We start from the raw sequence: 17,703 nt of genomic DNA, 5'->3' as shown, positions 1-17,703 counted from the left end.
AGGCTGTGGTAAGGCTCAGTTCAGATCTTACTGCTCTTCCCCGTTGCGGCCCGTGGGCCTTTTTGGGGTGACCGGTTGGAAGCAGGTCAGCGGCAAGCTGGGCAGCGTGTTGGGGCGAGAACGCGGGATGTAGAGGCCACCGTGGGAAGGTGGCTTTGAAACACGAGAGGGCAAAAAAGCGCCGGGCTGTGACTGCTGGGGACTGGGGGTGAGACCTCTGCGGTGGCTGCGTACAGCTCACCGTGGTTTGCGTGCTCTGATGGATCCCCAGCACGTTCTTCCAGGGTGCTGAGCAGGAGGTTTCTGCTCCAAGAGAGAAGACCGTAAGGATATTCAGTTAGCCTGGTAAACGGGAGTGTATATGGCATCGCAGTCTCTCGTGGTGTTTAGCGATTTCCTGGCCATTTCTTTCTGTACGATTCCTATGTCTTCTCCAAGCTGAAACCACTTGAACGCAACCATTTCTGAATCATTACCCTTGCCAGAAATACAAGAATTATCAAGCTGTGCTTACATAGAAATTTTTGGATAAGTTACCCTTGAATAAATGTGACCTATGTACAGTGAAGTGCCTGCCCGCTTTCCTGCTGTTATTTTGGGATCAGGAAGGCTAAATAGTGGGATCAGGAGATTGTGAAGGTTGCTAATGTTGCTGACAGCTTATTTGTTTTTTCTCACTTCATTCATTACCACTGATCAAAGTATTACTTGGAAAGAAAAAACAAAATGTATTTTCAGTAATCCTGGTAATCTTCCTTGTGCTTCAAGGAAAATCTGCAGCCTTAGGGAAATAACTGTCCTTCAAAGTAAGCTCAGCTCTTCTTCTGGGGCTGACGCTACTCCGGTATGCCGGTAGTGCCGCTTCACCGGCCCTTCTCCGGGTGACCCGCGGGATGCGGTAGCTGGCGGTTGAGCCAGCGTTGGTGCAGTTTCAGTGAAAAGGCATGGCAAGGACGGTGAATTCATTGGCAACTGACAGTCTCGGAAAATAAGTCTTCGCTGCAGATGTGAGGACGCACAAAGGCAGCATCCTCACAGCTCATTTTACAAATATGCGACAATTGGAAAACCAGCCATGTGTTCAGAAATGTGTTTCTGATTTCTGCAGAGACCTACTGAGGCTGACTTGTCCGCTGAGTTGTACCAGCAACTTTCCGCACGGAGAGAGGCAGGGCACCTGGAGGGGCTTCCCAGGTGTTGTCTCTCGTTTAATTCCAAGGTCCTTGTCATTTGGCTCTGATTTATTTGGAGCAGGCAGAGGCTGTGCAGAACTGTACAGCCATTTATTTCTTTGAGTCCTCTAAATATCAGTAAATAAATAGTAAGGATGATAGTCTAATCTGACTCGAGTATTTGTATGAGTGCCTTTGTTTCAAAAGGGTGCAAAAAGTTGGGTTTGTTCAGCTCGTGATTTTTTTTCCCCATGGCAGCTCATGACATACATTTTTGTTACTCACTAACTGTGGTCTTTGTTTAAGATTGATGATAGCAGTCTGTCATGTTAAGACAATGGAAAATTAGGAGGGCTCTCTGTTCTGTAGGTTAATGGAAGAAATATTTTTGAGTATTTGTCGTAAAACCTTTAGCGTTCCCTGCACACAAGTTAAAGATATTCAGTCAATTATACTAAAATTAGCCTGTTAGCGAGCCCATTTTTTTACCTGAGTTGCTACCTCAGTTGCTACCTGGTTTGTTGGGTTTGGGTTTGGTTTTTTTTTAGGTTTATGAAAGTGCTTACCAGCATCAGTTTAGTCAAACACTACTGTGAAATCAGTCTAGGAAATACTCCAGGTGTTGAACTAAGGGCAGTTTTACTTTGTTTTTCAGCTGCTGAAAATGTTCTTGAGGTTTAAAATTATCTTTCTGTATTTCCAAGCAGAAGGTGGTTAATACTGCTCTTTTTGTTAACAGGCTGTTGGCAGTCTTAGTAATCATGACTGTGTCACATAAATTAACTAATGTGCCTCTTTATTATTTTCTTTTTTTCCCCATCAGTATTTGCATTTTTAATTCCACGGCCATAAAATTATTTGCATTTTTAAGTCTGAATTTAATTGCCTAGTCATCTGCTGTTAATTTGGTAAATTCCGCTAATAGAGACTAATTTGGCTTAGTTTTAAGGAATCTGCAAAGTCAGTCCTGCAAAACTGCATGGTCTGTTCACGGCTTTGTTCACTTCTCTGCTTAGCATCAATGTTTTCTTAATTGTAGATTTATTTTTGGCAAAAAAAAAGCAGCTCTTCTGTTTTAGGTCCGTCCCAGATGTATTGCCAAACTTTGTCAATTGCTACAAAATACCATTTTGGGGAGTTTCTTAGAACCTGTTGTGTTATTAGTCTTAACATCTTAATTATGTTTTTATGTGTATAGTAGAATTTGTCAGGAACTAATTTAAATATTTTCCATCCTCGCCTGGGAGTAGGAATATTTGTGCAACCGAAAGTGAACGCTCTGTGTAGAGGGTTGTCTACGTTAAGGGAAATGTTTGCCAGAAAAAAAAAAAAAAAAGATGGAGCAAACAGAGAGATCATTCAGTTAAATATTTGAGGGATTTGAGGCTCTGGGACTGTTAGGAGCCTCGGTATGTTGTGGAAGTGATGTGTACAGTCTTCGAAGGAAAATTTGACATCATTTCCCTAGCGATATCTGGCTACTGGATGCTTGCCAGAATATTTTAGCAGGCAAAGAGGCACAAGCCTTTTTTAACTTATTTTTTCCAGGGCTGCCTTTTATCTGGGGGGTGGGGAAGTCCTTTAAATTATAAAAGGAATTTGAGAAAATGGAAGCAGTAAAAGCTTAAAAATAGGCATGAAGCTTTTGAAATGCATCCTGCCGTATGTTTATACATCGCTTCAAAAAATGAAATAACAGCAGTAATTCAGGCACAGCAAAGCGGGGTCGTTGTGCAGATTGAAGGTGGTCAAATGACGCACGTAAACTAAGGTTAGCGTCCTGCTGCGGTAACACTGCTGTTCTCCGTCCTCTCTAAAAAACTTTAAGTCATTTAAGCGTCATTTCTTTTACCTTTCAAATGCTCATGTATTGTCACAGTGGAAAATCATTTAGCTTGCTCTCTTGATTCTTAATCTGGCAAACTTGCTGCTTAAAGCATGTCTCTGTGCTTCAAATGAGAGATGGGAATGTGGTTCTCCAGTAACCAAGCGGAGAAAAGAAATAACCAATTGGCAAAACTCAAAACTATTACTCAAAAAGACATTTTTCCCTTTCCTCTTCTCCCACAGAGAGTCCCTAACCGTAATGTCTCACATCGTAAAGTTTATCGATATTTTTGTGGTGTTACTCACCCAAATCAATATGCTGAGATCCTACTATGAGAGCAGTCATCCTTTCATATCTCGTAACACTGTTTAAATTTCCCTTTTCTTCCTTAACTTTCCAGTGCTGCTTATAGTATTAGTGTGTAAATTAGCTCTTTGTAGTTAGAGGCTTCGGGTTCCTGCAGTATACATTGCACGCTGCCAGAATGCGTTTCAGATAGACGGTGAGCAGGAGGAGGGCTGGGTTGAAGCCTCAGAAACACTTGGATTTGCCTCTTCCATTAGCAGCTGTCTTGCGATAAAGTTACGCTGACAAGGCAAGGGGGAGACAAGGTATGGTTAAACTCTCAAAAAAAATAGCAGAGTGGTGGATAAATGAACTGCTACCATTTTTGCCCTCTTTTCTCCCTTTAGCTATGACAGGGGATCCACTTTCAACGTGTTTGTGGGAAAAGGTCAACTTATTGCTGGGATGGACAAAGCTCTGGTCGGCATGTGCGTGAATGAGCGGCGGTTCGTGAAAATTCCCCCCAAGCTCGCCTACGGAAGCGAAGGCGTCCGTAAGTACAGCACCGGGCCAGTGAATAGCTGGTTGTGCAAGTGATTCAGCAGAGCAGGTAGAAGATGGAGTCACAGAAGAGAAGGGTGGAAGCTGCAAGTAGTGAATTTTGGAGAGGTTCTCCCCTGCCCAGGGGTGTTTGTTAAGCCTGTAGCCCAGCTAATCGCTCCAGGCTCCTGAAGGAAGAGCTGTTGGCTGTCGAGGACCTTCAGCAAACAAACCTTGCTACTGAAGTTAACTACTCGTACCTGCCTCACTGTTAAATACTCATTGTGGTTTGGCATTGCAGTGCTGCACGAGGTCTTGTCGGTGCCGAAAGCACCTTTGCTCTACAGACTCGTAGAGGCAACAAATGCCAAGTCAAGATCAGTTTGCCCGATGGACATATTTGATGTCCAACAGTTCATGTTGCCCGATTCCCTTAAGTAGCTGCAACAGTGACAAGGGGCTAGGGTGACATAAGCGTAACAAGGAGTAAGGTGTGCATTATGAATTTTTTTTATTTTTTTACGGTATGCATGGATTGGTTTCCTTTTCTTTGATGCCCTGTAGAAAAAGGGAAATAAAACTGGTTGTGGTGTTTTGCCTTTGCAGCTGGTGTGATACCCCCCAATGCTGTGCTCCATTTTGATGTGCTCTTGATAGATCTTTGGAACTCGGAGGACAAAGTGCAGATTCAGACTTACTTCAAACCTGAGAAGTGTCCTCGGACAGTCCAGGTGTCTGACTTTGTACGATACCATTACAATGGAACGTTCTTAGATGGGACCCTCTTTGATTCAAGGTATGCACCTGGGTTGTGTGTCTTTGTGGATTTTAATAGGTATCTCATGTGGCTTGAAACCACGGGAAATCAAAGCTAGCATCATATAAGTGTCAGTAATTCATTCAGAGGTCATAGGACAGCAGTACTGACTCAAATCAATAGAACAGTACATTATTTCTGCGTGGGCATTACCAACCCAGACCCCCCACACACTTTTTTTTTTAAAAAATTCCATTCCATGTGTCTATATTCCTATTTATTGCAGTTAGCTAAAAATTGCTATAACCACTGTGGCATTGCTGTTCAAGTTAGATAGAAACTTTATAAACTAAGCAGCGTTCGTAATGAAATTGAACTGTTAACACTTTCATGCTGAGATTTTAAGTTTACAGCATGTGTACTTCATTAACTTTTGGTGGAAAATGATGCTTTAATAACAGCTGCCATTGTGTGTGTGAGCCGCTTTTCAAAACCTCTGTTAGGTTCCTGAAATAGCTAAGCACTCTGGAAAACCCTACCTAGTCAGCCCTTGGTAAATCAACTTTTGGAGCAGCAATTTGTGAGTTATATTGTGCATAGCATGTGGCTTTTAAAGATTAATATTGTTCTTTCCTGTGACTGTCTGACATTTGATTGTGGGTTTTTTTATTTTTTAGCCATAATCGGATGCGAACTTATGATACCTATGTAGGAATTGGATGGCTGATTCCTGGTATGGACCAGGGTCTCCTGGGAATGTGTGTAGGAGAGAAGCGCATTATCACAATACCACCTTTCCTGGCATATGGAGAAGAAGGAGATGGTAAAAGTTATTCCTTTTTTATTTTCTTTTTTTTTTTTAATCCTAGTAATCCGTATTTTAAAACAAACTTGTGCTTTCTGTATTTTAAATTTATGGGCAGCATTATTACCAATTTCAGACAGATGGAACAAAGTGGTGGGAAGAGAGGTTCAAAATGTGTTGAGTACAGGATTGGACTGATTGGAAAGTACAAGATTTTTTAAAAATTTTAAACAGTAAGTTGCTGAACAGACATATTGTCAATACAATTGTAATCTTTATATACTGAAATTTTATTTCATTCAGAGAATATAATCTGTGATTAATATCTAGTGGCTCCAAAATCTTGAAGTCAGGTGACTGCATAATTCTTGCAATGACTGCCACGGAGAGCAGAAAACTTGAAAAAAGACAAAATGTATCCTTAGTTCCAGTTTTGTTCTTTTTTTTGCAACCAATGCCCTAGTAATAACTACAAAATGGATGAATTATCCTATGAGACTGTATGCAGGCTGCAGGTCATACACAGAGGTCCCCGTGTTAAATGAGGGGGCAGTTAGGTATATCTTGGGACTCTTCCTTAAATTGTTTCCCTGCTCTGATGTTTAAGGATGTGTCTGTGGCGTACAAGGTTTCATATCCCTTCCATGACTTCGTTACCATTAACTGTGATAGCCATCTCCGTGGATAACAAAACCCACACATGAAACAAAAAATGACTGACTAGAATCAGATCATGCTGATTTATTTCGGGAGGGGAGGTGCTCGATACTCGGCAGTAGGTTACTTTTCTTCAACAAGCATGTTTAAGCTCCTTCTAGAACACCTGCTGTTTCTTACCAATTTTCTGCTCTAACACTTTTGTAGGTAAGGATATCCCTGGCCAAGCTTCCCTCGTCTTTGACGTGGTTTTGCTAGATCTCCATAACCCCAAAGATGGTATCGCTATTGAGAACCAGCATGTGCCCGAGTCTTGCGAGCGGAGGAGCCAGATAGGAGACTTTCTCCGATACCATTACAATGGCACGCTTTTGGATGGCACATTGTTTGATTCCAGGTAACCAAACCGTTCAGCCCTACAGATCCCATTTCCAGTTTGACTTGTCAGTCTTACTCATAATATACCCAAATACAGTTCTTTGCTTTTACTTCCTTTTTGAAATTTTTGAGTCTTCTCTTCTTAAAAAACCTCATAGAAAACTTTTCAATATGAGAAGGAAGACAAAGACCTATTTTGTATTATGTCAGTATCACAGATGCCATCTAGGGGTGGTGATCCACCTGGTGAAGCCATGTCTGCTTTAGGCACGCATGCCTGAAGACTCTCTGCCCCATACAGTTTATCTTCCAAAAAGGTAATGCTACTGAAGAGAGAGAAAATAAATATGATACCCATTTTATGTCCTGAGAATTGAGTGCCAGTGGCTAGTTTGAGGTTAATGTCAAGGCAGTCATTCCATTTGTACTTGAAAACTGGTGGCATTTTGAAGGCTAATGTCCTTCAAGACTGAATTCAGCAACGGGATTTCTGTGATAAAGGAAGAGGGGTTGCTGTCAGGTTGAATTCAAAGCTCTCTGGGCACAGGAGCCTTGTGTACAGAATTACATGATGAATAATACCCTTGTAGCTGCCTTTCACTTTTGTTTGCTCTTTAATGAGCAGTACTTTACTTTCCCACTCCAGCTTTCAGAACAGCTGGCACAAGTACCTCAGAAGAGTTGAAAATGAGCCACTGTAAAATGTTTATGAAATAAACTCATGGAAAAATGTTTAGTACTACTACAGCTGCTGCAAGTTGAAGATCAGGATCAGTTTGCAAACATAAACTGTGTAGTACACCATGAGCTACTTCCCATGAGGAGGAGTCAGGGAATTGTATCTGATGTAATTGAATTGAGGTGCAGTAAGGTTCAGAATCAACCTTGACCTCCCCATTCAGCTGCCCACCTTGGTGGGAGGATAGAAAGTGGGATATGGTGCAGTAAGGTTCAGAATCAACCTTGACTTCCCCATTCAGCTGCCCACCTTGGTTGGAGGATAGAAAGTGGGAGACCTGCATCAGCAGTCATCACGGTAAACTTTAATTTATAGCTTATGAAAACTTGCAAGTTAAGAACTTAAAGCTTATCCATGGCGCACCTGCCCAGAATCTCTCTTTTTTGAGATGTAAACGAGTATTGTCTGTAGTAATTAAACTATTTTTGAAAATGGCTGTAGTATTTATATTAGGGTTGTTGTCAATAAATAGTAGTAAATGCTTTGTAGACAGCAACCTCTACCTCATTCTAAAGTGCTGACAGTTGTTAGAGGGCTTACTCGTTAGAGCGTTGTATCCTGGCTTCCTGCAGAATTTACAAGAAAGGCCAGTATCTAACAAGTGTCTATGAAGAAACGGAGCAGCTAACAATAATTATTGAAAGCCTTGGAGTTGTCCAGGAGAAAATTTCTCACTAGTAGAGGGAGTGTGCCAAAACCACTGTGAATGGCTGGGGTCGAGAGCTCTAATAATCTTTTCCTTTGTTTTTTTCCTCTGCAATATTCAGCTGCAGAACTGCCCCTGGGCTCCTCAGCCAGGTCTGTCTGGACTTGGAGCAAGCGGTTGAATAAACCTCTGAATTACGTCAGGGTCTGTACTGGTCTTGCTCTTTCCCAGAGCTGCCTCGTAAAGATGAATTAAAACCTTTCTGCCTTCCCTCCCTTGGGTTGTGCCTTCATGTAGCATGCCTTGAAGAGAGACAGCCACATCCGTGTAATAAACATAATTTGTTGTTGTAGGCTTGATTTATTCCGTCATTAGGTGTTGAAGCAGATCCTTCAGCCTACGTGTAAGTGATTGGCGTAGTTAGGAAGGGAGGGCTGGTATTGACACGGTTTTGTTGTCGTGACTCGTTTTAATGCTGTGCATCCCAGGAGAACCTATTTATCCCACCTCCTCCTTGTAGTAGTTGAACTACATAGCTGTGGTTGGACAATGAGATAGTCTGAAGGGTGTCTCATGAAAATGAACATAAACTGTATCTAGTTGATAAGCATTTATTAAAGTAGTCAGGGCAGAGGAAAATTTAAAGAAGAGGACCGTTTTTCTTCATTACTTATCAAAACATGTTTCCTGTTTAGTCTAAAATACATAAATAAGCAAGATTTTCTTTCAAGATATAGTAGAAATGTATTTGCAAATAAGCTGTTCCCTCGCCAGGGTCCCAGTAGTGGTTAATAAACGACATGTGTGTCACTGACGGGTGAAACCTGGGGGCCTAGATTCATTGAACAGGGTGACTGCATTGTGCCTCCCTGGTGCTAGTTAATGACCATGTGTTTGACCTTAACTGGTTTAAGAATTGTGTTGCAGACCTATTGCAAAATTCTGTGTTCTCTTGAGTACACCTGACACCGCTAAAATGCAAATACTTTTCCATAGCTATTCACAAAATCGTACATACGACACCTATGTGGGGAAAGGTTATGTGATTGCGGGAATGGATGAAGGTTTGCTGGGTGTATGCACTGGTGAAAAAAGAAGAATAATAATCCCCCCTCATCTTGGATATGGAGAAGAAGGAAGAGGTGAGCTTGACTTTTCATTCAAGTCTTCTATAATTAATGATATTTCCTTTATTGTTTAGTGCATCTGTGCGTAATTCCATTTTTTTTGGCATTGGAATTAGTTCACTATTATGTCAGTATGCTGATGACAGGATTACACCTGGAATTTGCGGAATTATTTTAATTAGCTAAATAGGTAGGACAATAAGAATGCAGAACAATCTCACATGTAATTGGTGACCTGAAATTATTTGGATAATTAGTGTTTCAGGCAGATTGGTGCTTGGATGCCAGGAGCTCTGCAGTGTGGTGTGAGATCTTCCTTCCTGTGTGTCTTAACAAGCTCTGTGTGCTAAAGGAATTCTTCTCGTTAAGTTTTCTTCCTCGTTCCTTCCACAGCCACAGGTTTTGTGGACTCCTAAGCTGCCTCTGTAAACGGTGGATGCATGTAACAGCAAAGTATCTGTGTATGTATAACATACGATTAACATTCCTTTGGGAAAACTCGGTAGTACCTAAAAAGGTTGCTGTGAGAGGTTGAATATGATAACCCTTCTAGCCGATCGCAGTTTTATGGCTGGTGTTTTGAAAGGTACCTCCTGGGATGTTGTTTGGAAAAAGTGACTTAGAAGAAAAGCCTCTCTTCTGGGAATGTAAATTCTGCGCTGTTGATCTGGGAATTAAGACTCCTCTACCAACAAACCCTGTTCCCAGGTCTAGACGTGTCTGTCAGTCCTGGTAACGCAATTGCACATTATCCTGGGATGGAGGGGGAGAAGTTGCTTGCTATCAGGACATTTTAAGGAAATGTAACCTTTTAGACATAATGGCATTCCTTGAAGCATGAGAAGTCCTACGAGAATTTTGATGATCAGTAATGAATTGGTACATGAAACACAAAGCAGTTATTTAGGATGGTCACAGGAAATATATGGCTATTGCTTCATTTCGGCATAATTTTCTGATTCAGAATAATGGACATTTTTTCCCTGCACTATTGCACTGAGTGCATGTTCAGTGCTTTTCCACTGGTTCTCTTTCCTACATTGGATGCAGCTTACATCTGTTGCATACAGAGGAGATGTAAACCTTTAATTTTGAATGAGAAGAGCAAAATGACTTGGTAGCAGACGCAGTGCGGAATACATATTCTACAGGGTGCAGTACCTGGTCATCGTAAGCCTGTTTGGGTACCATTTCTTTCGCTACTTGCCTAATTTGCTTCCTATTTAGGCAAGATTCCAGGATCTGCAGTGCTGGTCTTTGACATCCACGTGGTTGACTTCCACAACCCCTCAGATTCGGTCAGCATTACTGTTAACTACAAACCTTCCAACTGCACCGTACTGAGTAAGAAGGGAGATTACCTGAAGTATCACTACAATGCTTCGCTCCTGGATGGTACTTTGCTAGACTCGACGTAAGTATGTCACCTGGTAAAGAAAATATCCCTAGCAGCTGTGAAAACAGTGAATTGCCTGCAAAGCTGGCTGGCAGGGAGTAAAGAATTTTTAAGTACAAAATTCAGTATTTATGTGGAATGTATTTTTCCTTTTATGTCTGCCTGCCTAAGATACATAGAAGGAGGAAAAGAAAAAGATGATCTGTCATGCATAATGAGAGAACTGGGAACAAAGATGATGTAGGAGTGTGTTGGAGAAGAACGTGAAGACTGCAGGTGGAGCGGTGAAGCGGGTTGTCTGCGTGGCAGTCTGTTTAAATGGGTGTCAGGACAGTCATACCAGAACGGCACAGGGCTCAGCATGAATGAACTGTCCAAGTTTATTCAGTTTCTTGGGTAGGATTTGCACTCCATGCTGGTTCAGTGCTCCTGAAGGAGGTCTGGTAGGGCTACTGGGTAGTCCTGTTAAAGCTATCTTGAGTGTGGTTTATAGTAAATGGTCGCCTGTCATGCCTGTACCACGCATGGGTGCTAGTTTTCCTGTATTGTAGTGTTGCGCTAAGTGTCAGCGTGGAGAAACTGTGAGAGGGCTTGATCATGACTGTGATGGTAATGTTCCTCTTCCTCCTTCCTGTTGACGGCAGGTTTATGAAAGAAGCAAGAGATCGCTCCAGTCTGTCTCATACAGACCTAAAGCGAGCCCATTGCGCTCTGCGCTGCAGCTGCAAGAATACTTCTGCTAACTTTTTTTCTGCCTATATCTTTTGGATAGCGCAAGTCATCTAAATAATGTTTTATTTTTGGAAGGGAAGTTGGGACAAGCTATTTTTAAACAGGTTATAATTAACATAGGAAGCAGCTCATAGTTTTCACAGTGTACGCAATGGCTTGCAGAACTGAAAAGCTGGCTTACATTGAAGCACATGGTGTGATGCTGTAGGCAAGTATGTATGCAAATAACATGTTTGGATTCAAAACAGCTTTTATGTGGCAGGGATGCTCAGTTCCCCTTTTGTAGCAGGAACTGAGGGATGTTGAGACTGTCTTATTCGAAGCAGTTTATAGAGAGTCAAAGAATCGTGAATCTTGTGCTCCTAATTTTAAGGCTGACCTCCTAGCCACTGAATTGTTTTCTTTCCAAATAATATTCTGTTGTACAAGCATGTCCTGCAGTGGTACAGCCAAGCCAAATAACGCAGGAAAGGAGACTGACAGAGGAGAGGGTCCTGCTGTTGTGACACACACTGAGTAAAAAGTCTTAAGGCTGCACGCTTTGCTTTTAGAATTACCATACACGTTTAACTTCTGGGTTTTTAACTTGTGCTAATTTCTAATTTTAGAAATGAGCCACCAGCAGCAAGGTATAATTCAAAATACAATCTGGTTAAATAGCAGTAGTGGTAGTATACCTCCAAGCTGTCTTGGCTAGGTGACTCCTACATTGTAGGGACTGATTTCATTAAAGGGTTGGCTGATCTGTGCGAATGTGCCCAGATCCTTATGCATCAGTAGTTCTGGGACAAATGTACTTCTGGAATTTTTACATCTGCTAAAAAGTCCAACTTCATTAGTTAAAAATACGTGAAAGGCAAAAGCCGTTATTTCGAGATAAAATACTTTGGGGGTTTAATTGGCAGGATTAATGATTTTAATTGGATTTCATTCAAGAAGCCTATAATTTTAGTACCAGAGGACTTGTCAACAGTAGGGACACTTCTGTTTGGCTGTAACTTGCTACCTTGAGAACAACTTCAGGTAACTGCTTGGCACAACGGAGCATTGGGCATGAAGTTAATTTTTGGCAATGTCAGGACACAAACTAGAAACTGCTGTTTCTGTGGTAATTTTGAACAGCAGAAATTCTCTATTGTATGTTGAAATCTTTTTATTTTTCTTCCCTCCCTCTCCAGACACAGCCTTGGCAAGACCTACAACATAGTTCTGGGATCTGGACAGGTGGTGGTGGGGATGGACATGGGTCTTCAGGACATGTGTGTCGGGGAACGACGAACAGTCGTTATTCCACCTCATCTTGGTTACGGAGAAGATGGAGTCGGTGAGTGAGTGAAGCCTAATGCACATCCACTTAGCATCTCTGGAGTAACTGAAACACAAGCGTGCATGTTTTGTTACTTGCTATGTAAGGCGAGAGTCTCTTAGCTGCTGGAATGGGATTTTTTTAGAAGTTTTTAATTTCGTTACTTTGGACACCTACCCCATTCCGCAATAATACGAGCATACTGGCTGTGCTGCGTTTTAAGTCATACTGTTACTGCGGCCAACAGAAAGACCGTCCCAGTACAAGAGGGAACACACGCGCCTGGTAATGGTGTCAAACACAATGTTTGTCAAAACGGAAAGCTGCAGGCACTGCGGTGTTGCAGAGGGATGTAAACGCTATTCTCCATGATGGGGAATTGGGTACTCGCGCTGGGACATGTGACGTTATTCAGGAAGCAAAACTGAAGGGGTCTGTTCAGCACTAACATGTTAGAAAATTCAAAGAAAACTCAAAATTCAGAAACTACATAAACTGAATGTAAGAGGTGAAAGATTGTATCGGTGCTGTTGAAACCCCAACATCAATACATTTAAGGCAGTTGCAATGCTTTAGAGCATGGAAGTTTATCAATTTTTAATGACAGGGACAACAATAATAAAAAGAACAATATAGACGTGGCAAGAACTTTTATATCCCAGTATGCGTGGTTTTTAACTCAGAAGACCAGTAACAGAATCGAGGGAAGTAAGTCCATCAGGAGATCACCAAGATCAACAAACTCTGATATGTATGGAAACAGTTGCATAAGTTGCTGTGTTCATTGAATCTGTCCAGAAGAGTTTGTATTTTATAAAGACTGTCAGGCATCACGTGCCAAGCTTAATGGAGAATTAATTTGTGATAAGAGATAAAGAAGCATTTTCACTTGTACCTGTCTCCATGGAAAATTACAAGTATTGTATATATATGCAACATTTTATACTATTATATAAAATTGCATAGTTATCTATACCAAATTGAAAATTTCCTCATAACATAAAAAGTCTGCTGTGTTAAATACCTCTCATAGGTATTTGCCGTTGTTCAAATTACATTCGATATGCATCATCTGAACCATTGCGTGATTGTTAGTGTGTTGGTATCTACCCCGATATCCAAAGAGATTGCTCATTTGCTACTGGACAGAAGTTAGATCAATTTTCTTTTTCAAGGATAAATTAAAGTCCTTCCATGATTTCATTCAGGTACTATCCCAAGCTGTTGCAACACTCTTGGGTCTGTCAGTAGCACCTTGGTACGCAGCGTATCGGCAAGATAAAGGAAAATTGATGAATTCCCGCAGTTTTACCTTTATAAGTACAAAAGTGGGTGCAGTTGTATTTTGAATGCTTCCTTTATGTTTTGATCACCTCTGCTGAAGTGAACAGGAAGATTTGGTGGGCTTGGGGATCACAGTAGAGAAGCACCTGTTGGAGCAGGAAGAGAAATTTAATTATGGATGAAAAGGAAAGAGACCCTTCAATGTAAGTGAGGATAAATACCCCTCTTTGCCGTTTGTTGTGACAGAAGGAGAAGTGCCTGGTAGTGCTGTATTAGTTTTCGACATCGAACTGCTGGAACTGGTGTCTGGCTTGCCTGAAGGGTACATGTTTGTATGGAATGGGGAAGTCTCTCCCAATCTTTTTGAAGAAATAGACCAGAATCATGATGGAGAGGTTCTTTTGGAGGAGGTAAGCTGGAACAATGAAAATACTTGCAGTGGTTTTCTCCTGCCACCATCAATGCAGTTGTTGAAGAATGGGGTCTCTCCTCTTCTCCTCTTCTCCTCTCCTTCTTCTGACATGGTGTTGTCAAGTTAACAGGAAGGCAGCGTGTCAGTTAAAACATGGTTATTTAGCTTTAGAGATCGAACCAAAAAGAAATCTAAGAATGGCTGTACCACTTAAGATCCGTTACTGTTGTGGTCTCCTTGGCCAACAGCAGATACTTAGGGCACAAGCGTAAGAGGCAGTGTTAGTGTTCAGCGATCCTTCGCTGTTCCAGCCTTCTCAGGGTCTGTTAATTGGAAGTTTACGGTGAATTCTTGAGCCAAAGCTGAGCCTGCAGCAGGGCATCCAGGAACTCTCTGATGACTTCTGGAGCCTGGCAGCAGCTGCTCCTTCCGCAGGTGAATTGTGTGCTGTGTGAACAAGTCCTTCCCCTTGCTTGTTTTTAAAACCTGCGAGTGCCATTGGGTGCCCTAATTGAAAGCCGCTTGCCTTTGCCACACCATCTCTGATAACAAAAACCTCCGTGAGGTTTTCCTCTGCCTTTTCTCTTAACTGAGGAGTTCTGTTTTTCTTTGTTCTCTTCCTAAGTCGTCTTTTGTCACCTTTCTCAGTCATTCTGTTTTGTGTCCTTCCTCGCTGGAGTAGTGCTGCCTGCAGCGCTCAGGGGCAGGCTGTGGCCCTGTGGAACAGCATGAGATGCCGTTGAGCATTTTAACAAGCCAATGAAGTAAAATCAAAATCTTGTTTTCCCTTTTCCTAGCACTCTCTTCCACCTCTTTCTTTTCCTTCCTTCTCCATCTCCTCTCTTGCATTTACCTCCGCCTCTGCCCTTGCAGAGGAGAAAGGAGCTTTGACCAGTCTAGAGAATGAGCGAGGTAGGACGAGACTGTTGGTGTCCACATCCTTCTCGTCACCTAGCAAGGAGGAGAAGGAGAAGCCAAGGAGATAGGAGAGGGTGCTTGGCCTAAAAGGTGTAAATGAATGCTAGCTGTAGCTGGAGCTTGTTTAACGAGTAGCGCCAGAGATAACAGGAATTGGAAAAGTTGTGTTTGATTGCAGACTTTCTGTTCTGGGCAAGCCAGCAGTATGACTTCTGTCAGATGTTGTCTCATCACCTTTAATAACTTCATCATACGTCCCAGGAAAAGAATTTTTAGGGAAAACTAACCTTGTAACCTTGCAACCTTCCCCACCATGGAGTTAAGGGGAAGGCATAATGCCTGAAGCCGCTTTAACCAATCTCATAGTATACTGATACTTAAAGTCTCATTTCGGTGTTTCATCCTTTTCTCTTGTGTGTTGTTTTGTGTAAGATGCCAGTGGGTGTCTGTTCTACAGTGTGAGCTGCTTGTATCGGCATGCGAAATTACCGCCCTGCCTCCATATAGATCTGTTCCTCTGTCACTCTCTCTTCAATTCATCTTCCCCCTAAATTATGAAAAGGAAGTTTTCTTGTTACGGGTCCGGGACTGACTGGAGTAAGTGTGCTGAGCTCCACAAAGAGTGATGTAACCCCACGTGTCTGTCCTAATTAGTCCAGTTTTGGCTGTAAGCTTTATAGAACAGTAGCAGGGTACTTTTTACATACACTTAGTAAGTATTAAAATGCTGAATAGTCAACAACAAATAAATGCTACTTTTGTACATACTCTTTGGTTTGAAATGTTTCATTGTGAGCTGTTTTCTCCTCCTTTCCTTCCACTTAGTTTTCAGAGTACATTCGAGCTCAAGTCGATTCTGGCAAAGGAAAACTAGCTCCTGGTTTTGATTTTGAAAAGATTGTTAAAAACATGTTCACCAATCAAGACCGGGATGGAAACGGTAAAGTTACTGCTGAAGAATTCAAACTGAAAGACCAAGAGGCCAAAGAGGAACACGATGAACTGTAAAGATAACAGAAGAGTCCTGAGCTGACCTACTGTTGGAATGCGTGTACTGGAAGGAGTTTTGGCGAGCATGTTTCTGAAAGGTTAGCACTCGGATAGATAGCTGAGTGTGCTGGTAGGCTGTTAAAATAGGAAGAGATTTTCAGTTGGAATTGTTAGGTATATTTGAAAAAAAGTGTTAAGTGCCTCAAGATAGGATGTATAAATGGACAGAGTGTACTGCTGTACGTGGTATCGTGAACCGTGTGGTCTGCTTTTACGCTAAAGATTAGAAGTTGTCACTGAACAAAAAACGGTCACTTGCAGGGGTGGATGATAGGGAGAAAACTTACCGAGTGCTTTTGAAAGGGTTTTAAAAGACCTGTATCCAAAATATTTGTGCGGGAGAACAAACCAGCAAATATTCCCCATGAAAATAACCTGTAAAAATTGTCAGCCGTTGAGCCCAGTTCCTTTCAGAAGGCATGAGTGCTCTTTCCAGTAACTGAACACACTCACGTGAATATTTGCCAGCAGGAACTCTGATTTGCAAATTGCAGAACAAGCAAATGATAGCAATGCCGTTGCAAAATGTCCGTAAGCTGTGAATTAAACAGGCTTAGAATTGTAACCACGTATGTGTTGGGTTTTCACCTTATGAAATAAAAGTTTGCTACCATCAGTATTGTATTTAATTAATAACCTTGACTCTTGCTGGCTTGTTGAAACAGAGTTCCCATCGGTGATTCCCAAACCTCTCTAGTTGGAACCTTATTTATAGTTTTGTTAGACTTTAAATATTAGTCGTGTGGGGTCCAAATACTGTCATAAATACTGGATACAATTGATTTTGTGTTGGGCTTCTGTCTCCTGTTTTGGGAATTGTTAGACCAAGGAGTAACTACTTAGAGCTTCTGCAGCAGAGCAGTCTGGCATGGCGAACAAACAAAAAGACAGTGATAAAATCAAGGAACAGACCCATCCGTTTGTGCCTGCAAACATTCTGGCCTGTCCCTCAATACAACATCAGCCCTGGGAGTGCGGTTGCGATGATGTGAACTCTTGAGACAATCACCCATTAGATCTGTCAACATGGCAAGCTGGTAAATAGAAATGACGCTAACCAGACGTGTTCTTCTGGAAGGCCAGGTGATCCCCCCTCAGCACACTACCTGTAAAGAGCCCAAATCCGGATGGTGAGACACTGCCAAGGACAAGCAGGAAGGGAGTTGTGTTTCCATTATATGCTTTGTGTCTAGTTTCTGGCTTTTCTTGATCTGTACATGTGGGTTGTAAGCTCCCCGAGATGCTCTTTTTAAAAACTGGTATTTCAGTTGGATGAAAACATTTTGTATTGGTTTTTAATGCAGTTGTTATAGAAAGTGCAGTGAATTTTTTTTTTTTTTTTAGTTTGATACCATTAAATGTTGGATAACTGATCTTTTTGTTAAATAAAATGTTGATCAACTGTTACTGTTACAGTTTCTTTTTTTTTTTTCTGGCATTTTGGTGGGTTGGGAACTTGAGTCGAAGCAAATACCCTTCATGCAGCTCCATTCTCTTGCCTGCAGGAGGCTTGTCCCAAGTACGTTCAATATCACTATTGATCCTCACGAAAAATATTTTAAACTAAGATTATTTGATTCAAAATGATTGAAAATAATAAACCACAATAAATTTTTTTTTTTCATACTTCACACAGGTGAAGTGAAGTCATTTTATGGCTTTAGGAGGCAT

The 17,703-nt window shown here is 41.6% G+C and overlaps 1 protein-coding gene across 1 annotated transcript; it reads left to right on the top strand.

The window, feature by feature from the left end:
• Positions 1-3,698: 3,698 nt before the first annotated feature.
• FKBP9 (FK506 binding protein 9, 63 kDa) lies at positions 3,699-16,099 on the top strand. Its single transcript, XM_009705578.1, has 9 exons — positions 3,699-3,838; positions 4,432-4,621; positions 5,260-5,405; positions 6,252-6,441; positions 8,804-8,949; positions 10,162-10,348; positions 12,241-12,386; positions 13,899-14,062; positions 15,808-16,099. The coding sequence occupies exons 1-9, from the start codon at positions 3,751-3,753 to the stop codon at positions 15,988-15,990; spliced, it is 1,440 nt and encodes a 479-aa protein (XP_009703880.1). The 5' UTR covers positions 3,699-3,750; the 3' UTR covers positions 15,991-16,099.
• Positions 16,100-17,703: the final 1,604 nt, after the last annotated feature.

The sequence above is a fragment of the Cariama cristata genome, unplaced genomic scaffold (genome assembly GCF_000690535.1).
Source record: "Cariama cristata isolate BGI_N322 unplaced genomic scaffold, ASM69053v1 scaffold6648, whole genome shotgun sequence".
In the NCBI taxonomy this organism is placed as follows: Eukaryota; Metazoa; Chordata; class Aves; order Cariamiformes; family Cariamidae; genus Cariama; species Cariama cristata.
The sequence above is the reverse complement of the archived record's forward strand: the minus strand, read 5'-3'. Positions and strand labels throughout refer to the sequence as shown.

Coding starts and splice junctions, on each gene's coding strand:
- FKBP9 (XM_009705578.1), top strand. CDS start 3,751: ATGGACAAAGCTCTGGTCGGCATGTGCGTGAATGAGCGGCGGTTCGTG. Junction 6,442..8,803: donor GGCACATTGTTTGATTCCAG/GTAACCAAACCG, acceptor ACTTTTCCATAG/CTATTCACAAAATCGTACAT. Junction 14,063..15,807: donor GAGAGGTTCTTTTGGAGGAG/GTAAGCTGGAAC, acceptor CCTTCCACTTAG/TTTTCAGAGTACATTCGAGC.